The 23,484-nt window shown below is 38.2% G+C and overlaps 1 protein-coding gene across 6 annotated transcripts in view; it reads left to right on the top strand.

The window, feature by feature from the left end:
• Positions 1 to 23,484, top strand: part of LDB3 (LIM domain binding 3) — a 116,226-nt gene that overhangs the window by 44,501 nt on the left and 48,241 nt on the right. For 3 of the 6 annotated variants that reach the window (XM_053984412.1, XM_053984410.1, XM_053984411.1), the window contains exons 4-6: positions 6,680 to 6,755; positions 13,319 to 13,725; positions 21,484 to 21,687. In XM_053984412.1, the coding sequence (XP_053840387.1) occupies positions 6,680 to 6,755; positions 13,319 to 13,725; positions 21,484 to 21,687 (687 nt within the window). Of the gene's footprint in view, positions 1 to 6,679; positions 6,756 to 13,318; positions 13,726 to 18,071; positions 18,095 to 21,483; positions 21,688 to 23,484 lie in introns of all 6 variants that reach the window. The other 3 variants (XM_053984415.1, XM_053984414.1, XM_053984413.1) reach the window with 2 other exon arrangements.

Below are 23,484 nucleotides of genomic sequence, written 5' to 3'. Positions count from 1 at the left end.
TTTTAATGGAAAGTTCCTTGAAGTGTTTTAGCTTGGAAACAGAAAGTGCAGGCCTAAATGAGGTAGACTGTAGTTAAGGTGTGATTATCCATGTTCGTAAATTTTTCTCTCCCATATATGTTCATTAGAAGTGCTCTAAAAGCCACACTGTAAGGTCCACATCCCAATGAAGAGGAGTTACAGGAAAATTAACCAAGTAAATACACTTTATTAATAGCTTCAGTAAACTAATGTGGTCAGGATGCTTGAAGTATACTGAGTTAGGCTTTTCCTTTTAGAAAATGTTCAGTGGTAAGGGGAAAACTAGACTTTTTCTGTGTAATGTTAGAAATCTCTTTGGGTTTGGGCACCACTTGAACTCCTCTGAGTGAACAGAAGGCAGTTACAAAGTCTGATGCTATTATTTTGAGCATCATCGTATCTTAGAAGTTTGCATGTGATTTCCTGAATCTGGAGCTGGCTGTTTAGGGAAATTCCCTACATCAGTTTCTATTGCTGCTCTGAAATCTGCACCTGAATGACCTTCACCCATAAGGAAGCTGCTAAGAAGCCAAGAGTTGCAGGACTGCAGGAAGACCCTGTTGATACTGGAATGGGGGTAGTCGAAGTCTCAGGTGCACTATTTGCATGGGAGGTGGAGAATAAGCAGAGGAAATCATTTTAGTTCACTTCAGATATTTTTCAGCTAAAGAACTTTCTTAAATATTTGATACCAAAGTCTTCAAAACTTATATTTACTGGGGAGAGTTGCATCACATCTTAAGACCAGGGTATGATAGGTTACATCCAAGAACTGAATCTTTATTCAGTGCATCTTCTGCTCTTTATTAATTATTACTAATTCTTTGCTTTATGTACTAGATCATTTCATAACCCAAACATTTTTTCTGATGATCTTAAATAAACAAGTCTTTTTATTATTTATATGTTTACCTTCAGTATATTTTTAGCATCTCTCAGTAATTATAAATAATCTAATGATTAAATCATTAATAATAAATAATTATGTCAAACTTTAGGTTCCAAGTAAGCTGCTGTATCTGAAGTTTTTATGCTATTAAGCCTTGATCCCTCTGATAAATCTGATTGCATTTCAGACTCCTGTTTTTGATTCTGAACTGACATTGTCTATAACTAGGCAATGCCAGTTCTGCAAGTAACCAATTTATTATTGGTGAAAGTAGTCACTTCCTATTTATAATCAATACCAATTTAAGTATTTCTGAATGTTTCAAGAGTATTGTGGGTTTGTCTGCACTGGGCTGCACATAAATTTGATATAAATTAATCTATTTCTTCAACAGTGTTAATGGCAATATGCATCTACATACAAATTCAAACCATGACAGCATAAACAAGTTTTTTAATGGAATTAAATTTCCTTGGTCGGAATCCACATTTTTTTATGGCTTAGTTTTCAATAGTGATATGTAGAGGAAATTTTTGGAAATGGTTTAAAAATGGTGCAAAGACAGGAAGAAGGAGACAGAGAGAGAACCTGCCTGAGTAAAGGTGTCCACACTCCTTGGAGGTTAAAGGTGTCCACATTCCTTGGAGCTTGCTGTGTGCATTGGGTGAGTGCCAGGCATGTGCTCAGCATTCATACTTGGTACTCTGTGGATAACTGTCACCCCCAGGGCAGAGCTGCAGGGATACTGGATAGCCTCCCTGTTTGCCCATAGAAGCTGCTGGGATGGAGGAATTTTAGGGTCAGTACCAAGTCAATTAAGAGCAAATGGAGGCATTGGCAGCCAGTGGCTCTATTCAGGAGGGAACAAGCTGGAGGGCAGAATGTGGAGCAGCTCAGGAAAGGAGGGATTTTCCACAGCAGGGGAGGAGTTGGGAGGATGCAGCAGGGACTGTGCAGATGCCATAGAAGTAGAAAGGGTCAAAGAGAGATCAGAAGAGCCTTGGAAAAATCTCATCTTTTCACATACTGGCTTCAGTTCACTTTCTTTCCTCTTTTCACAAAAATCTCCAAGACTTCTTCCTTTTCACTTTCCCTTTCTATCCCTTAATGTTTGTAGTTGCCTCCGACTCAGATTCCTTCTAGGGGAAAATAGGTAATACATACTTCCAAACAGCTTTTTTATTGGATAGCTGCTCCCTTTTGGGCTGATGCTCTCTCTGCCTAACAAGCTTTTGTCCTTCTGGCAAGAAGGTCTGAAAAGTGTAATTGCCCAGCTTGCAATCTGAGTGCAGTGTAATGCAAGGAAATAATTAATGAATCAGTCATCCAATCAAATGCTAATATTTGCATTTGCCATTGATATATAGAGAACAAAAGTGCTGGTGGAAGTATTTTTCAATTTTATTGCCGGCACAGATGATACCCTGAGAGAGGGACAGTAGGTCTGATCCTAGGCCCAGAATGATCCCAGTTGTATTTTAAGTACTGTGAAATGTTCAGGGCTTTGTCAATAAGAGTGACAATGAGAAGTCACTCAGAGTGCTTGCTGATATCCCAGGCAGGACACAGAGAATTACACCACGGTATCATGGGACTCAAGATTTTCTGTGCAAGACTTAGAAAAAAGCAGCAGCTTCTGCTTGGCTGCCTAATTCACTGGTTAGCTGAAAATTTACCTGACATATTAGTATCTTAGCACTTATTAAATGGACACCTCAAATTGATAACCATGAGAAATAGTTTCTCTTTATACATCTCTCCCTGGCACACCCATCATCATTCCCAGCAAATTTTCAGGAGCATTAATGTATTAAAACATATATATATATATCAGAAGCCCTATTCTATGTGGGGTTTTTTGCATCCTGCTCTGTGCTTACCTGCTCCACCTCAGAGTGCCTCCATTTCAATTAGGTGATAGCTAAAGTATGTCAAGTTTCTAACTCTAATTTAATCTGTTTTATTACCTTTCCATGCACTTGATGCCTTTTCATTTTCTAGTAGTTGAAATACTAGGATAAAATTATTAAGATATTCAAGAAGTGGTAAATAAATGCTCATGTGTCATCCAATGACAAATGAAAAAGCATACTGTAGAAAAGAAATGTTGATTTTAGTTGTCCTGAGAATTAGAAAAGCTAGACACTGACTGGTGAAGATATGAAATAGAAAAAAGTCCCATGAAAATGAAAAAGAGATCTTATCTCTATGATCATGTCACCTCTTTGCAAGTACAATATTTTGCTCCCCTGAGAGTGCAATTTAAACTGGTAGTGCATCACAGAACTCCTTTGCAGCCTTTTCTTAGGCAGCAGTTGCACTCCTCAGTGCAGTTGACTTATAATAAACCTTTGTTGTGAGTACAAAAATACCAGGATTGAAGTCAAGTGCTCTTCAATTAAAGACCTATTTAGGTGGGAACAAGTAGAAATTCTGGCAGTCATTTGAGCAGTGCTATCAAAATTGAACTGCTTTGCAAAACTACATCCATCTTGGTTTTGAACTTCATTAAAAAACAGGACCAGTACTGAGGGAGAGAAGAGGTGTATATGTGGAAAGGAGAAGAGTTTTAAAAAATACCAGAATTATGTGTTTAGTCATCATTAGAACTGTTCTAAGTTTTCATTTTGAAATGAGGTTTTTGTTTCCATCTTTAACTTGGAAAATATAGAAGAAAATGTCTAAAAGTTGAAATCAAATTTAATGCCTAAAAAAATAATCTTGATTATTTTTCTTGATAGAAAATTTCAACATCAAATCTAAAATTATCACAATCATCTGTGAAATTTGGGCTCTCATCCTTGTCATGGCCCTACTGAGCAGGTACACCCTTAAGTATTTGGAATAAAATAATTTTGCAGCTGGTGGATTAAAATGTAAACCTGGACACATATGTTCGCTACCATCATCACTTGATAAGCAAACTTCTGTTGCTGCAGGATTTAATCCATCTAGCAAGAGAGGGAGGAAAAAAAATGTTCTGAACTTGCAGATGTTTTTCCTGGAGGAGTAATGACTCTTATGTAAATAATCACTTTATTCTGCAAGTGCATACAATTTCATTCCACAAATTGATTTCACCTCTTCTGCCCTTTTCTCTGGTGCAAGCCTCTGCTAGATCTAGCAAGCCTCATTATTCTGTTTTTAAATATCAAAGCTATAAACATCCAAGTCAGAGCTGTTTTCGAGTAACATCTTGAAATTTCCAAGTTGGTGTCAAATACAAATCTTGGCTAACACTGTGAATGACAGATGTATTTTATTGCTAATGTGGAAGAAATGCAGCTTTTTAGCATCATCTTCTGTGGGCAGGTAATGAGAGAGGAAAAACAAAACATACTATAAATATCAGAAGTAATGGAATAGTCTGGTAAATAAATTATTTTGCTGCAATACAACTATTTTCCAGTTAAGCATCAAACATGCAGTGTGTGGTTGTTTGCTCAACCTCTGTACATGGCAAAACCACATATACAGTGCTGAGCAGCTCTGCCACTAAAATTCATCATCAGTGAGCAGAGCAGGGGGACACTTAACATGGTATGCCCAGGCCCACCAATGTCACCTCACAGAAATAACTGGGTGTACTCAGAAATTACAGTAATGGAAAGAGGAGCAGAATCATCCCCTAAATTTTTGTGTGCTCATAAACTGTCACTGCCAGTTTTCAGCTACCCTGTGTTATGAGCTGCAGTTGATTTTTTCTCTTTTTTGCTGTCTTTCATGATACATGTGCATGTCTCATAAATATGATTTATTGTTTCTCTTTTTAAGCTAAAATGGTTGGAGGAAGAGTATGGCATTCATTCCTGAGGGAAGATAACTTGCCTGAGGAAAGTTTGTTTTAGGCAGTTAGTGAGTAGCTCTTATTCTTAGAACTTGAAGATATCTATTTCTCAGATAATTATATCTTGCGAGTATATTGTGATGTATTTCAGCTGTGAGCATGAATTACAATTTTCTAGCCCATTTTTTTCAGGAATACTTTGTCAGTGAATTTCACAGGTTAATTACACATTGTTTAACAAAGTGCCAGTTTTCATTTTTTCCTCAGACTGCATTCATTTTCATAGTACTAGCTTGTAAGATAGGCATCTATTACATCAGCTTTGTTTTCAGCTCCCAAAGTAGCAAAATTTCCTTGCCTTCTAAGTGGAAATCTTCCACTTCGTTCCTGTAAGGATTACTCCTTTCTCCTAGGTGGTCTTTTTTTGTATGTTCACTACTGCTTATGGAAAAAATGTTAAATGTGGCAGTTAAAGTTAAACCCAGAGCTCAGTGTGAAGCTGGTTATTAATGCAGGGATTGCCACTGGGGATGAGCCCTGTTCCTGTTGAGCTCAGCTTTCCCTCTCTGATGGATGCCCCTGGTAAGTATTTCAGAGGAAAGTGCAGCACAGCCCTCAGAAAGGAAATAATGAACCTAACACAGGTCTTTTGAGCTGTGCCATGAAAAATGAAAGTCTGTGTATTTACTTATTATACCCAGTCTAAAGCAGCTCTTGGGGGTTTTTGTTGTTACGTAGAACTGTTTGATCCTTTCTGATACTCTGCTCTTCTCATAGTCTCAATGCTACCTTGTAACAATGAGCTTCACCTCAGGTTAATCAAGTTCTCTAGAAAAAGATGTTTTCCTTTATCAATTTTATATGTGTTATCTTTTCAATCTCATTCAGTGTCTACAAGAGTAGTTTTATTTCCCTTTTTCTACCATTCATTATTTTCTAAGCCTCTGCAATGTCTTCTCTTCTTCATCTCCTGGCTAAAGCAAACAATTCCAAAGGTCTTAGCTGCTTCTACTTGATTTGTAAGCTTTTAAGTATTTTTATTTTGTTTTTATACCTGTCCTAATTTTGAAATGTACTTTTTAAAGATTAGAATTTGAGGCATAAGCCTGTTCTGTAGGTTGAAAATGGGATATTACTTGTATAATTCTGGTTCTTTTGACTATTTTTGGTTTTTTGTTTCCTCTTTTTCTGGTGATCCCATATGTACTGGAACGATTTCAGGGGAACTTTCACCACTGGGCAGATTCTCACAGCACCTCCCACAACTACATCTTCCCTTACCTGGGCATAGTAGAAGTGCTTCAGATGATATTTGCCACTGTGCTTTATTATTACAATGAAAGGGCAAACTGTATGTTTTCAGAGCATTTTAGTGGGGTTTATTTTGGGCTCTTTAAATGATCAAGGACATATATTTGTCAAATACAGGTGAAAGACAGGCACCTGGAGTGGCTAATTCAGTAGTGTTCTGCTCATTGTGAAACTCAGTTGTCTGAAGTGAAGCCCAGGTTTCTTCCTGAAGAGAGGTTGAAGTAAATGCAGTTGTAGTTGTACAGTTTAAGCTATTAAACAATAATCTTTTGAGGAGTTATCTTGAGATGCCTCAGCACCAAAGTTTAGCGTCTGCATTTTAAAACACCTTTAAGTCTCTTTTTCCAGAGGGCTGCCTAAACTTGAATTTATCTAGTTGTGGCTGACTTTCATCTATGAAAATGCAGTTTGTCACAAGTATTGGAAAACAGATGATCTCCCAAGTCAGAGGTTGCTTCCATAACTGGTGGATTTTCATCATTCAGAGAAACTTTCTCAAACTTTTTCTCTCATTTAATACCTTTGTAAATGAGGATGTAGAACAGAAAAAGTCTAGGCTACGCTTAACTTTCAGTCCTGATGTAGCAGCTTTTTGGCATGAAATTAGAGCTGAAAAATAGGAGTGCAGATTGCACATCTCTTTTATTTTCTCTTTTTTGTTTTATCCCCAGATCTAAACGTCCAGTGCCAGTTTCAACGACAGCTCCCAGAATTGACTCTCCCAGGGCTATAATTCCCCATCAGAAGGTAAGTGACACGTTTCTCCTCACAAGAGTGAATACCATTTCTGTCTGCTGCAGTGAAAGTAAGTATCTGTTACAGGAAATAGCTTTTGCCTGCGCCAAATAATTAAAGGTTGAATGAATGCACAGGCAGCAAAACTGCTGCAAGGCAATGTATTAGTGATCTGTATTTTGCTAATTTCTGATCAGCAGAACCAAAGCATCCAGCTATCCTCTGATGTGATTTGGTCTGACCAATTCTGAGCAACTGCTTTCATCTTGGCTACAAGAAGCCACTAAAGCTTCTCAAAAAAATCTACATTTGCTTTCATAGATTGTTGGGGAGAACCATTAGACTGTGCCTCAATCTCTCCAAATCCTGGCTGCAACTGAAACTACACTGATTTGGAAAGAGGACATGAGGGCATTTGAAAGCTTGCATCATATAGTGCTCTTATCATAGTATTCAGAACACCTGAGAATAAAAAATAAAGAGGATAATTTAATGAATAACAGCAAGTGGCAGAGGAAATGAATGGTTTGGTTTCCATTGCCAAAGCACATCATCTTTCATAAATAAAATAAATGTTCATTTCATAAAATAAATGTTCATTTTAGAATAAACACTGACTATACCTGGCAACTCATCTTCTGTATCTTTGGAGGCACCGAGGAGCAGGGGTACCTGAAAGATGGTGTATATCTCCCTAGGCTCAGGCTCTGGGTAGGACATCTGTATTGTTGATGCATTTGATAAATGACAGGAGCTAAAGTTTCCATTGCTGCAACTTATCCCTGCTGTCTGTGCCAGTTTCATTCCTAGCATGCATATAAAGAAAAAACACTGAAGATCAAAATACGTGGGGAATTAGATGATTTTCTACTGGTTTTGACAGTTCCAACTTCCATAGATCAATTTTAAGTAATTTTTATAACCACTATGCTTTCCAAATTCAGAGCACAGATGGTAACATCATCCCTGAAACTGCTGCAAATAGGTTCAAAATAGCAGAAGAGAATGCACCTGGGGGGAATAATTTGATTCAATTTTATTTTGTGAAATTTTATATTAACCTGACTGGCCATTTATTAGTTGAGGCAGAAATTGTTTTTTCAGACTGGATCTTGTAAACTTTTTTGGCAAGGGAAGACAAAATTAAGAATTTATCTTGCTCAGAGTTGTTTCTGTTTATATCACAATTTTATAAAAGTTATTTTGGAGGAACTCATGGGAATAGTCACCAAACAGTACTGTGAAATTTCTAGAACAAAAGCAATGGATCATGCTTTTGGTTAAACTGGTGTTTGACTGCACCAGCAAAGTAATAGGGACAGGAAGGGGAAGGAGTTCTCATTTTCCCTGAAGACCCACCCAGAATGCTGTCAGTGTTCAAGGCAGTGAGTAGATGTGTCTCATCAGAGTTACTCACCAAAACAAGATTGACACCTACCTTTTGGGGCTCTATAGCACCAGCACAGGTATGAAAATTTTGTCTCCTTCCTCCATAGGCACATAAAGCTCTTACATATTGGATTTTCATGACTCTTTTAGATGCATTTTAAGTGTATTTCTTCCTTGGCAAGTGTCAGTTTTAAAATTGCTGCCATAGGTTTTCAAAGCTGTTTACCACAGAAAATATTTTCCTCCCTTAACTATTTATTGTATAGAAAAGTTAACTTTACGCACAACAGGGGTTTCTTGAAGGTCCTAAAAGACCCCTTGGCATGAGAGCCATACACTTTACATTTCCTATTCTAACCCTTCAGAGACAGATGAGGATCAAAAGACTCAACCCATTTTCAGAAGCTTGCTGTCTTACATTTGAGAATTCTGTGCAAGGTGCTCAGGAAAGGTTTGTAGGAGCTGCTGGAGGCAGCCTTTTCTGAGCTAGCTGCCTGCAGTACCAGCAGCTGGAAAAGAGAATTCGTGGAACCTTTCTAGAGAAAAGGGTGGCATCCAGGGGAAGGTATGGTGGGAAACAGGCTATCGTGCAGTATTCAGGAAGCTCTTAGGTGTAGGGTCTTTCACCCAGGGGAAGAGGTAACATCAGATTGCTGGACCCTCTGCAGGTCAAGAGGAGTGACACTTGTGACACTTGTCTATGCTAATAGTAAGTTTTAAGTGAAGAAGAATTCTTCTCTGGGGTTTTTTTTGAAGGAAAAAAGGCACTGAGCCCTCAGAGAAGTCTCAAAATCCAGAATAAAATACTTTGCTGATAGAAGCAGTGTAATGCTGATATGGCAGTAAGGTGGGTTACAGTAAATACACTTTAAACCCAAGGTTTCTTTGCTTGTCCTTTTATTGTTTCTAGTAACAGTATCACTGTATAAATGAAGAATTCTGTGACACACAGGCAGAAGTCACCTCCACACCTCTGCTTGACAGTGTTTAGACTGACGGTTTACGTGAAATGAATTTGATGGTATTTTTTAAAAATCAGCAAAAGACTGCATTACAAGACAACAGTGTCATCCTCATACATCAAAAGAAGTTTTCTCACCCTTCTCTGGTTAAGGTTAAGGCATGGCAATGTTAGCTAAACAATCTGCATGTGCAACTTCAGTGTTTAGTTAAAACCATAAATCCTTTTGCACATTATTGCTGATCTGATTTCAGCTTCGACTAATTTTCAAGCATGCACTTCTTCTTTCACTGTTTATTTTGGGTTGTTTGTTTGTTTTTTTGTTTTAGGGAAACAAGCATACTTTTTACACAAAGATTAGTCATTCTTGCACAAAGCTGATCAATGTTATAGATGATATAGGTTCTGCAACCATAAGTATATAGGGCTATTATTGGAAATAAGGTTTTCAGTTGCTCTTCAGTTTCACTATATCTGATATAAATCTCAAACTAGAAACAATTTCATTTAGTTTAGTCAAATATTTTTGATTTAGTGGAGTCTTTTGCACAGAGGGGGCATAGCTGGAAGAAAGGGCATAGTTAATGTTGAAAGCATTCAAATAACAGTAAGAGTAAGCTTGAGTCCAAGGATTTAAACTAAGCCATCAATCAGTCAATGAGTTCCTGCAGCTCTTCAGAGGGGACATAACACAAGTGAAGATTCAGCTCAGTGCAGTTTAAAACATTCAAGCTGGAGTTCTAGGGCTTAAGCATGGCTTTAACATTTGTCCATTTTGCATGAATGTATTGACAGCCTTGTTAATTCTTATAATATGGCTATGTGTTGTGCTTTCTGTGAAACACTACTGATGACACTTATTTTGGAGTGAGCATCTTGTCATACTTATGATTTGTTTCCTCCAAATTTGGGAGCCTATGTGTATAAGAGAAAATAGATGGAGATGACTGACTTTTTAAGTAGAGTGTAGGATGGGGGAGCTGGCTCAGCCAAAAGCAGTTTGATCGTGTCTTTGAGCAGAGTCATTCTGGGCCATGGTGCCTCCATTCCCTTTATCCTCTAAACATTTTAAAACAACAATTGCTTCTTGAGCATGTTGTGTGGTCAAATTCACTGGTATATTGTTAAAATTGTTCTCCCAGAAGAGCAAGTGGTGAGTAATGACTGTAGGGTCACAGCAATAGATAAATAGAGAATGATTTGTCAAAGGGAGAGGACCTGCAAAACCTGCTATTGTATCTCCCAATATAAATTTATTTCTCACTTCCCTAATACATAAGAAGGAGCACTTGCCTTTCATAGAAACTGGATTTTTATAAACAAACAATAATAATATTTCAGAATGGAAATTGAGCTGATTCCTAGCTTCCTGCTATTTCAAAAGGTTGGAGACTCCTCTACATTTATCAGTTTTAAGCTCATTCCCTGATGTTATGCAGTTTTCCTCCTGCAGTAAGGGATTGCTGCACGATCCCGCATCTTCCTGAAGGGAAGCCCATTGCTCAGTGTCAGAGCCTCCTCTCCTGGTCGGCTGGAGGGGTAGCATCAGATTCCCAGAGCTAGAAGTGTCAGCTTGCTTTTCCAGCCACTGAAACAGAATGGGATGAGAGATGAGGAACAGGGGAACGTTTGTTGTTGTTGGCTGCATTTCATGTGATGCAATGCTGAAAGCTCAGTGCTGCTGCTCAGTATTAGACATTTACCCTTCACAGTCAGAAATGGGTTCTGAAATTCTGCATTGATCTGACTTTGGCACTGAACTGGAGACAAAAAATAATTCTACAATATTCTCCCAGGAATAAGCTGAAGCAGAGATTTTTTTGGTTTTTGTTTTGTTTTGTTTTTGGTTTTGTTTTTTGTTAGTCACAAAAGGGAAGAGCTAAATATGCTGATGATGGGGCAGTAATTCTTTAGGAGAAGTACAGCTGCTCCCTTAGACACTTCCTGTTTCATCCATTTTCCCCCCATAACACAGGGAAAACAACTACCCTAAAACTATCCAAAATATGAACTCAAGATGGAGATTGCTAACCTGGCACTGCTGGGTTCTTAAGAATTCTAATGCAGATTTGCCAGTATGCTGGTATTCTAGCTAGAGATTGTTTGAGGAGCAAAACCAGAACTCCATTTGTGCCAAAGGAGAGCAAAATAATCAGCCATCATTTTTTACAGCTGTCCTGTAATTTTCCCTTTGCCTATTGTTACTGTCCAGTGACACCAAGACTATGAAAATGCATTAGGGCTAAGGAAATATGTGGCATTTCTCTCATTAGCAGTTGAAACTGATACTTTACAACCAGCTCTCCTTGCATGTCCTTTTATTTTGGGTTGTAGGAAGAAACCCACTGTTAACAAAAAGCCACAGAGTTTTCAGGGTAATAAATGAATATAACTCCAGCATATCCTTTTTCTTCTCTAGTACATATGTGTTTATTTTTTATTTAATAATTGTTTTGTCCCTCTGTGCTGGCATGTAAAAATGGTTTGCCCAAGTGATTAGTTAATTTTTGAACATATTTGTGCCTCTTTTTGAACATATTTTTAGAGAGAAGCCCTGTTTTCTGTTTATTTAATGATATCCAGAAGCTTTCAATAGGCCACTGGAAGGGATTGTTGTTTGCTGTGTTCACTGTCAGAGTATAATAACTGAAGTATGTATTGCAAATGTATTTATTTAAAAAGGCATGGTCTGAAAATGCTTTTAGGATTATCTGTTTTTACAGCCTTGGGCAGCTATTAATGCCAGCTAAAATCTCTTCCTGTTTATCACTAAGAAAAATTATCTTAGTTAATTTTATCTGCCTTACATTTTTGATTCAACATGTCTTTAATGTGTTTAATGTTATGATTATATTGATTATAAGGATATGATTATATCCTTAGACCTTTAGGGGTTTTTAAAATAAATTTTAATAATCAATGCAAATTATCTTGATTTTTTTTTTCAAATGTATGCTCCCTAAATTTATACATGCAATATAGAAAATCCAAAAGGGCAATAAAAATATTTTTCTCATTAACCATAGTATCAAAATTAGTAAATTAATAACGAATATTAGCAAAAGCTTAGAATTAGAGGCCAAATTATTCTCAGGCCTATATTTCATGCAAGGGGGAAATGAATGCAAAGTGTTAAAGATGCTGATTGCATTGCCAATGAATGAGGCAAAATATGACTGCAGGCCATCACCTGCCCTTGGAAGTGGCTATCATTGAGGCCAGATTGTGGGCTCCATTCCTGCTTCAGGCTGATGTCCCCTGCCTGTCCCTGTCCCCTGAGCTGCAGCAAGTAGCCAGCATTACTGGGCCTCTTAACTGTGAGCATTTTTCTTTTTTGATTGCACCTCTTATTTTGGTTTCACTAAGGTGCATTTATAGTGACTCATTTATGAAACTCAAGTGTTGGACTGTGTTTTTCCAGGATGAGGTTTTGGTAGATTGTTTTGAATGTGAGCACCAGCACAGACTTCTATGGGTATAGGTATTGTAGGAGAGATTGCTTTGGCAAAGGGAATACCTGCTGCTGTCCCAGTTAGGAATATTATCTGGGACAGGACTGAAGGATCACACACACACCTCCATTCTCAAGCACACATTCCCTCAAGTGTAAATTAAGCAGAACAATCAGCATAGGAACAGCCTCTCCATGGAACAGTTCCTGTTCTCAAGTCCTGTTGGGGTCTCTGCTAACCCTGCTGCATGGCCTGATCAGCATGAACCAGAGCCCAGGAAAGCAGTGCATAATTTCCATAATCTCAAGTGCACTCAAGGAAAACAGAATGGTGTGGTTTAGAATCATTGTGTCTTTATAATAATGGCATTGACTTCTATGGTTGTACCTGATCTAAAATTATTCTTACCTCAAGACTTTTTTTTAAGATTTTGTAATTATTCTAGAAATTAATGGACAATGTTGCCTTAATATAAAATTATTGCTGTGAGGTTGACTAGTAGCAAATGCTCTCTTAATGTTAAGCTTTATTTGTTGATTTCAACTAAAACCTAGTAAAAAAAATGCCTGAGTTGGTTTTGCTTCCCTTATTTTGAAACCATGCATTTCTTTGTTGAAAATCTTCCCTGAAACTTTGAATGCTTTGGCCCCAGTCTATTTATTGCTAGTTTATGACTATGTTTACAGCATTAATTGTAGATCTGTTATATTTGCATGTGTTCTATGATTTGCTCTTTTTTTTTCTTTTCTTGGCCTGCATGTTTGCTACTACAGGAACCTGCTTGGGAAATCAATGGCAACAGAACAACCTTCAGCCCTCTAACTAACACGGCGACTGGGCCTATGGGTAGTGTTTTAGCAACCAATGGAACCTTTTCAGGCTACCTCAACCAGCAAGAGATCAGCCTTTCAAATAGCTCTTCCTACCTAAAGACTACCACAGTTAGATCTTCCATGTCCTCTCAGTCTGTGACTCCTGACATTTCACCTGCCAAGAGCACGTTAGGTTCCAAAGCAAGCCCTGCTCTGGCTGGTGGCAGTAGCCCTGCACACCAGCTGAGCCCAGCGAGGCAGTATAACAACCCCATTGGCCTTTACTCAGCAGAGACCCTGAGGGAAATGGCTGAGATGCATAAATTGAGTCTCAACCGAAGGGCTTCGGAAGGTGGACTTCCTAGAGGGTAGGTAACATGGTAACATCTTTCATTATTTCAATAAGTCATGAACTTGCTAAGCAGTGAATGTAATGGTGCTTCCTCTATTGTGCATTTGTCTGGCAATCATTATTAAAGTCTGAATCAATAATTAAATTTTCCAGTAGCCCCCAAAACATGGCCATTACAGAACAATGGTTGTTGGTATCTGATGTGCAGCATAGATTAGCAGAGCATGAGGGGGAACACTAGGACTGAAGTAACTGTAATCATCTCAGGGTTGTGACACTCAGCAGTTCTAACTAATGTATGGAGTCTCAGAGAACCAAGTATTGCTGTCAGAGATTAGAGCAGCTGCTATAAACCACACCTGATCTTTGGTACTTTGCTACAGAGAAATGGCTTTGACCAGCAAATCTGACATACCCAGCTACTGGAGTGTCCTGCTGTAATTCCTGCCTTAATTTGTTGGCTTTCCTATGCAAAATGAGTCAAAACTGCAATATTTTGAGTCCTCTGGTTTGAAGAATGTCTTGCATCTGTTAGCGTTACTTTGCTATAACAAGGAATGATCTCCAGATAGTTTGATCCCATGCTGTCAAAGTTTTCCATATTCCTATATTGCAGGTCATCTGTTTTATTAGTAGGTTTGTGAAGTGAGGGGCTTGGACTGCAGTACATGAGAAAAAGCAGAGAGAAACAGGTTTTCCTAATTTTTTTGCCTTCATCTATAAATCCTCAAACAAATATAATCATTTAGTTTATTTTTGGCTTTGGGGATTTTTAAATGAAGATAAATTTCTTGTTAGGATTATGGGGAAAAGTGGTTTTTTGACACTAGGGACTTGGCTATATAAGGAAAACCAGAAAAATTCTGACAATCCACTCAAGGTCTGATAACAAATGCATATCTTCAAGTGCTTTATATCCATTTGCAGCAGCTCTTTGCAAAAATAAAACCAAGAGGTTTTAAGTTGTAGAAAAGTAGGGATATTTCATCCTATTAAAAGAGCATATACATCTGTTCTAGATGATTCAAGTAATTTTAGATGATTCACTGCCACTCTCTTGAGCACTCAACATTAACAATCCTAATTAACTTACCTGAGAAAATTCTATCCTCCCTTCTCGTACTTGCTAATTAAGTAAAGCAATTACCTTTAAAAAAATAATTTCAGTTAGTAAGCAAGATCAGCAAAATAAACCTCAGAAAACTTGTCTCTTAATTTACAGTTTCCTGAAGAATACCAATTCTTGTTTTATTTCAATATACAGAGTTTCCTGGTACTTTTTTTCCACTATGTTCATAATCCTCCTTAATACCTGCAGGGGTGAGGGTGAAGGGGCTGAATTTTGGATGGCTCAGCATTATGACTGTTTGTTATCAGAATTACAACACAGCTGCATCCATCACTCACCAAAGTCAGTGTGAGCCTTTCTATTCAGTTTGAATGAATTTTTAGGGAACTGTTATCTGCCTTTACCATCTGGAACACTGATGAACAAACAAAAAAATAAAAACCCCTTATCCTACAGTGCAGGAACATTCTGAAAAGATGAAAGTGCCCAGAAGCACTAAATAAATGTGTCTTGTCTGGTAACTTCTCTGAGATTTAGAGAACTGTACATCTCTGTTGACATGCAGAGAAAATTCAGAGCTCAATAGTGCTATCATTCCCACTCCCACTTGACTGTTATCCATGTCTGTTATCCATGACTATTATCCAGTAAGAAGTATCTTGCCTCCTGCTCTGTGGAGAAAAACATGGAACCTGTAACTATCTTGGGACTTGGTGGCATCCATGATAATCTCAATCTCACAGTGTATATATGGGAATAAGGAAGCATTGTGAGCACTGCAAAATCAGCTCTGGTCTTTATTGGGAACATTCTTACTATATAATGCAACATGGTTGTGATATTGTGGTGCTCCAAAACTGAATTTATTGTGCTTTCACAAACACACACTTAGCTGTATGGTACAAGCTGCGAGAAAGTTCAAGCATGAGGAGTGATCTTAAGGTATGTTTCAGTTCTGTGCCCTTTTCATCAGATGATTTAAACTTAATTGTGTGAATTGCTGTTACAGGTTTAGCTAAACCCTTTGGAAAATCCTATCAAGAAGCTGAAATTAATTTTGAGATTATTTCCTTGATCTGTGAGGAATAACAAAGCATCTGTTTTTCTGATACACTTTACATTAAAGCTTTATCACTCTGACCCGTGGTGAAAAATAAGATAGCCTGTTAGGAGTGTGGAACGTGATGTGCTGAAAGCTGTGGAGTGTATGAATAAATATGAGCAGTGAGTCATAGTTTGTAACGTGCATCTTTTTCATTCCAGTGTCAGTTATTTTTCACAGTGTAGGTCAAGGGCAGTAAATACCTGTCCCACAAGTACATGCCAGGTGGCTTCGGTTACTGGCCTCTTACTGTGTGACCTCTGCAAGCAGCAAGTTGGGTGTTCCAGACATGCCCCTATATAGAGTCAAACTAAAATAATGTGTGGCTCTGAACTGGGAGGAATTTTCTCATCACATCCTAAACATAAGGAGAAGCAAAGCTTTACTGTTTGGGAAGGAAGCTATAGCAGCCTCTTTACATCTCAAATATCTTTACTGAGATGTGACTACTGAGCTGTTCTTAGTGTGTGCACATAATGTTTCTTTTCTTTGGACATACTTTTATATTCCTTTAATTAAGGTGTATTTTAGGGGTTTGGTAGTTCTGCCTTGAAAATGTTATTTTATATGTATGGTAGATGCCTGGATGAGTCAGAAAATGATACCATTACATTTGGTTTCATTGTAAATGAGTGCCCAGATGTCCGGCATACACCTAAAATGGATGTAGGATTACTGATGTGCTTACAGGCTGCAGCTTGTTCCTGTAACAACAACCTATCTCTAACAGTTCCTGTTATAGCATTTGGCTTAATGTAGGGTTTATAAAGCTAGAAGAATATTTTCAAATCTGAGAGTCTGACCAGTAGCTGCAGAGTATGATCTGTGATTGCTTTACCATGGAAATGCAGAAGTGCAAAGCCTTTACTGCAGCTTTGGCTCATTAGAGTGCTTTTGATCATGAAAAGTGCTGTTGGATGAGCCAAGGCAAAAAGATCATATGTAGGAAGAAGCAGTAATACCAAAGGTTCTGCAAGGAAAAAGCAGGAGGGGCCAAATCCGCTTGGAATGTCACTCTAACAGTGTAGCTTTGCTGTCCAGTATTTTGTATCAGTACCAGACACAGAAATGTCACAGCAGCAAGCTGGAGTCTTCAGTGCCCAGTTCTGTCAACAGCATTCCATACAGCCAAGTAAAAAGAAAAGTTTATTACTGACCATGGATCTCTTCCCGTTAATTTTGCACAAAATAGGATTAATTTCTTCAACCAAGAAAAGAGCAGAATGTGGGTATTCTAAGCTTCAGGGGAAAAAAAAGTTAAAATAAATATTACAGCCCATTACTGCTATTTGTGCAACCACCACAAAGAGTTATTAGGAAGAGTACTGTAGTCCAGACTGAGCACACTGTTCTGCACTCCCAGTTTTATCCTGTGTTATGGTGCTTTGGAATTACTGTGCAAGCACCATCACTGGTTTATGCAGAGATGCAGAAATGGAGTGTGAGCATACATTTTTTTCATGCTGTATAGAACCAGTTGGAATAAAATATACTGATATGGCTATCCCAAAAAACATATAGCAAGTGTGGCTTGTTTTGTTTCATGTGGAATAGATTAGGAATGACTATTCCAAAGTTAATTGGCTTACATTCCTCTTGGCATAATGTAGGTGCAGCCAGATGTAGGCAAATGCTTTGTTATATACAAAGGCATTTTCCTTAGTTTTAGCTTTAAAACATTTACCAATATATGCTTTGGATATTCTCCAGCATGTAAAAGACTTAAAAATCAGTCTTGCAAAACCAGCTCTGAGGGTGGCCTAAGAACAGACTTTATCCCTGAATATTCAGTATCTATGAGAAAAATATAGTCTCTACCACTCTTTTGCTATTTTAAGATGAGAATATACTCTGAAAATCCTCCTGTTTTCCCCCTGCTGCCTCCTCCCTTCACTTTGGTAGTAGTACTTTTCAGGTTGCACACCAATAAGATCATGTTCAACAGTCAGCCAAAATGCCATGGTACCCTACTAAATCCTGGTGGATCAACTATAATCCCTGAATTTTTTCCTTTCTTAATCATGTTGGGGTTTTTAGGCATACATTTAATTTTTGTTCTTATTTGTAGATGATCTGAGAAGAGCTGTAGTATTCTTTTGTAAATATCTTTTACCCTTTGCACTCTACAAACTATTGACTTTTTTCTGTGTGGTTGGTTTTGATGATGTTTGTTCTCTTTCTCTTCTTCTAGGTCATAACCAACACCGCTGCCAAGTTAGTATCACCTCTGTGTAGTGCCAGATATTTGTGTGACGCTGTGTGTGTGAAGATGTGTTTTCTGGGGTAGCATGATCCCCTGTGTTGCTGCTGTGTCTGCTTGCAAGTGCAAGTATTTTTTTTAAACATCTGCTTGGTGTGGCAGGTGCCCTGCGCTGCCCCTGCTGTCCAGCAGTGCTCCCGCTTGGCATTTCTTGGTGATGCTCTAATGCTGTGAATGGAGCTGCCACCTGAGCCTGCCCAGTTCTTCTAAAAGCTTTCAGGTGGTTTTGCTTCTACGGGCAGGTTTAAGTCCTCTTGAATCTTTAAGTCATCTTCATGCCTTCAGAATTTGGAGAGCATTATCTGAGCTTTTTTTTTTTGACACGTTATTAGTGAAGTGCTTTTAGCTTCAATGTTAAATTAATTTCTAAAGTCTGCTAAAATTCAAATTTAGGTTGGATTAAGATAACTGATATAGGGAAAAAATCTATGAAGTAATTTTCCTTGATAAATCTATTGCCCAAAAAAAAAATAACTATTAACTTGAAAATGTGATTGATCTGCTTTATTTAGGAGACTTTATAGAGTCCTCAGTTTTGACCTTTAGTTTTCTAGGGGCAGAGGATTGTCTCTAAACTCTTGCTTTTTGCCTCTGACCTGAATGTTGTCCATAAATTGCTGGAGACTGGGTTAAATTGAGTATAAAATAAATAATTCTAATAGTTAAATGTCAAATTTAAACCGACAGTACAAAGTTAGAAGTAGTAGAATACATAAAGTTGAAATAATATTTAGTGCATATAATTTATATTGATCTTGCATTCTCTGTTGATTTCAGTGAGGTGTGGGTGTGATGATGTAACTCCTTTGGAGTGAAAAACCCTAGCCAGTTTACATTAATAATTATTCTGACAGGATTGTCTTAGAAAGCAGAAGTCACTTTATAGAGGTGTTTGTAATCTTATTTGCTTTGGGATTTATTTTTCCTGATCCTTTTGTAGCTTAGGAGGAAGATCCTATTCATTTGGCAGAGGTGCTCTCTCTGCAGCTTTACCTCTGCCACTTTGTCCTAGAGCCCAGCACTCCTTACAAGCACTAACATCTTCTGTTTCCTTCCAGAGTTAGAAAAAGACCTCAGCAGTTGGCACTCTGTATTTTTTTTCTGTTATTTTTATCAGAATCCTGTTAACTTCAGTGGAAGTTTGCCTTGATGTATGTAATGTGACTAAAACCTCTTGAAACACATCACTAAAATTGTTTAAAGACCACAAGTGAAAGCCCAAGTGACTCCTGCTGCTACCATGAGGGAAGTTTAGGCTCTTCTGACATTAGTAGCTTTGATTTCTGTAACTGGCTGTGGAAGCCAATTGCTTAGAACATTATTCTTTAAAGGTGGCATATTTAACCTCTGTCCTTTCCTTCACACAATCTTCTCAGATCTTGGTTTAGAATCTCTTTAGTACTTCCAACAGTGTGAAAGAAAGAGAACACTAAATTCAAGATCTTGAGGACCTGTGCTTTTGTAATTAAGTGATTATTTAGGGTGTTACACAGAAAAGAGATATTGCTGAAGTCAGGCATGTGCATGCTCAGTACAGAACCCTGCATGTCTCTGCACATCACCCCTCCAGAGATGATGTCACTGTAATTATAGAACTGTCAGAGTTGATGAATAGTTAAGGGAGATGTGTTTTAAATGTGATAATGTCTTGGTAAAAAGACAATTTTCAGTTTTTTTGACTGCATAATGCCACTTCCCAGTTCCCTCCCTTAAAATGTTGGCATGTGCAAGTGAAGGCTGTGGCTGTAATGCAGCATGTGCACCTGTGTGTCTCTGGTCCTCACAGATGTGGCTGTCGATGTTCTATCAAGGATTTGCAATGATGTGTGACTGTGTGTCTCTCTGTCCATCCTCAGTCAGGGCATCCCACGAAACAAAAGTCTGAAAACAGAGCCGAATCTCCTGGCTGCCTTCAGAGGTGGCACAGCACCTGTGATAGTCTCCAGATAATTAAGTCAGATGGCTACCAGCCTTACTTGATTTTGCCTTTTTCATCATGCTGGGTTGAGGGTTCAGTTTTAACTCTCACCCTCTGGGGCTACCCATGGTAAGCAGTCACACTGTTGTGTGTGTAAAGAGAAAAACAATATTAGCCAATAAACTTACAATCTAATGTCTTAAACTGAAAAGGAAAATTGTTCCAATCAAACGGAATTAAATTCTTCAGCAATTCTTCTGCAGGGGGAGAAATATCTATTTCCAGCTTTTGGGTTCAGTTCTGAATGAAACATTTATGAAATATCTGTTATTTCACAAAGGATGGAATTCCCAGTTTTGTCCAGTTTAGTGAGTGTTTGGCATCTCTCCTGCTGGCATCCACCTGCTTCTGGCAGGACAGGAACAGCAGACTAGAGATTCACCTGATCTCCCATAGGTTGAAGAGCAGCCACTATAGTGGCTGACATTGGACATTGGAACTCTGGGCAGTGCTCAGTCCTGGCTCTAGGATTAGAACTATGCACAACTCAGCCCTACAAGAAAACCAGCTGTTCTCTGGCTGCAGTCTGACATCAAACTGACTCATTCTGCTGTCACGGAAGCTTCAGTTAGCTTGCTTTAGGGGCTCAGTCTGTCAAATATAAAATGTTTCCTTGTAAATGGAGTCACTGGAAACCAAGGCAGCAACTCTTCCAACTGCACTTGTCTCGTTGGTTGCAATGTTGCATATTTTGATCTGGGACTGAGCATTTATCATGCTATAGCAGCACTTCAGGCTGGCTGTACAGAGCTTTTGGGAAGATTTAGTCTTTATGAGGAAAGCCTTGAAGATTAAAAGGTGCACGTACTAAGTGTCACTGTGATTAATAACACAGACAGAAAGTACTGAAACCTTCTAAATAATAGAGAACCTGATATCTGTTCGCTTCACTGTACTTTCTAGACCTTTGTAAGATGCTTCTGAAAACACAAATGGATGAAAAAAGAAGTGGGAATTCTCTGCACTGTGCATGAATATCCCATGGACATGCATATATACATGTGCATGTTTGTATACACTTAGATGTATATATGCATATAATAACGGAATTTTAGTATATGTAAGTATCCCACAAATACTTACAGATTTTTTGTGATACTTTAATACAATGACAGCTATTTCACCTTTTTTTCCTTTTTATACATCGTAAGCCAACCCAAAAATGACATCCATTAGCACAGCCACCTTTTCACTGTGGCTTGGTACTTACATTGTCTGTGCTTCTCTGATGAGAAGCTTTGGTGGTGAGATGCCATGAACAGACGTGCACACTTCTCTCTTGGTGGTGCTTCCCTCACTTAACTTCACGCCTCTCTCCTTTCTTCCCCTCCCTTCCCTGTGGAACCTCACTCTTGCATAACCCAGCACGGACTTCACGGAGCGTTTCAACCCCAATGTCCTGAAGGACTCTGCCCTGTCTACCCACAAACCCATTGAGGTGAAGGGCCTTGGCGGCAAGGCTACCATAATTCACGCGCAGTATAACACCCCGATCAGCATGTATTCCCAGGATGCTATCATGGATGCAATTGCAGGCCAGGCACAAGCCCAGGGTGGAGAATTTGCTGGGTAAGGTTATTTCCTTCTGTGGAATGCTCTTTCTCTGCATGGTACTTGTAACATCCCTACCTGCATGACACATTTGCTCTTCCTGGACTCTTCCTTTTTTCCTGGGGTATATTACACATGAAAAATGCCTATCAATCCTAGACAGTGTCCAGAAGCACTTCTATGTTTTGAAGTTAAAAGGATGGATCACTAGAAAATCATAGCATGCTTTCTTGTAATGGAAGGGACCTCAAAGATAATCTAGTTCCAACCCCCCTATCATGGTCAGGGGTGTCTTAATTTACCCTAGTTTTTTTGTGTTCCTCCTAGAACAGGTAAACTTCCAAAAAATACGTCTAATTCTCTGTATATGATATTGGATGGCTTTTCATTCCTGACAACCATGATTTATAGTAGTCACTATTATATGCATAGCTCAGAAAGGACAGAAAAGGGGGGTGGAATTTTTATTGTGATATGAAGAATGCAAAATATTTATTTAGCACTGGCTACTGTTTTATTCTTCAGAATGGAGTATTTTGCTGTATTTTCCCTATCCCCAGTTTGCATACAGTACATGTGTTTTACACAGATCCTTTGGACTATGGCAAATACCCTGATCTTTAATAACTCTGCTTTTCCAATGCATGTTTCTGGTAATCTTACCTGATTAACTTATCCAGAGTTGTAATAACTTTACTGAAATGACATATGCAATAAATGTAGCCAGGTTTCTCTCTTACTAGCTGCACTTCTGCTCAAAATAGAAATTGCCTTCCTTTGATATGACACCAAAATACAGGTACAGCAACATACTTTATTGTAGTTTCTTTCCATATGTTAGCTGCAGGCTTATTCAAAATGAGGATGGTTTATATATTTGCTTGTGCTCCCTTTTGCTGGCCATTTTTCTCGCTTTTTAATATTTTTTTTTCTGCTAACTTTTTGCACCAATATTGTTGTTCATCACAGCTCTCCCTCATGATGGATCACAAGCAATACCTTTACCTGGCTATGGCCATGACTCAGTGAATCTCCACAGGTGTTGAGTAGACTCATATTTCCAATTAGTGAAGTATAAAGAAGTTCATTTGTGTTCTGTATACGGGTTCCCATCCTTCATAGGCGTGGATTATAGGAGCCATTTTATGATACATTGGCACTTTCTGTTAAATGTTGTAGCATTATATGATGCAAATAGTCATGTTTTTAAAAATTACCTATTTAAATGATCAGATTATTATAAAGTTAATGCTGCATATGTGGGTCCTTTTCATTTTATAAGTTTCCTTTCATTTCCTCTGTGATATTCTGAACTTTAATTTGCAGTGGAAACTAAAATGTTCTTTAGCTTGCTTAATAGATCAAGTCTTGAGTTAAGATTATGCTTAATGTGGAAGTATTTGTATGAGAAGTTTTTAATATAAAAGTAGACCAAATTGTGTGCTGATTCATTTTGGCTCAGTTATCAGCCTATAATTTGGACTTGTTCTTAATTAATAATCTTAGTCTTTTTCATTTGTCCACAAGCATCTGTAGGGTGGTAAGCACAGACTTAACAGGATAAGCACAGACAGGATATAAAGTTAACATCTGAAGGGCAGACAGCAGCTGGAAATAGGTTACTTATTTTATCAGTGATGAAGGACAGACAGGCTTAAGATATGAATTAATTTTCTAGTTTGACCATTTGAAATCAGTGATGTTCATGACATCAGAGTCAGGCTCTTGTCACTTAGGAATAAGCCACACTTACTGGATCACCATGGAAAACATAAAGCGAAGAACACGATTATTCATACTCAGAGTGCTGAAACT

The sequence above is a fragment of the Vidua macroura genome, chromosome 8 (assembly GCF_024509145.1).
Source record: "Vidua macroura isolate BioBank_ID:100142 chromosome 8, ASM2450914v1, whole genome shotgun sequence".
Classification (NCBI taxonomy): domain Eukaryota; kingdom Metazoa; phylum Chordata; class Aves; order Passeriformes; family Viduidae; genus Vidua; species Vidua macroura.
Note: the sequence above shows the minus strand (reverse complement) of the source record. Positions and strands in the feature narration are given on the sequence as shown.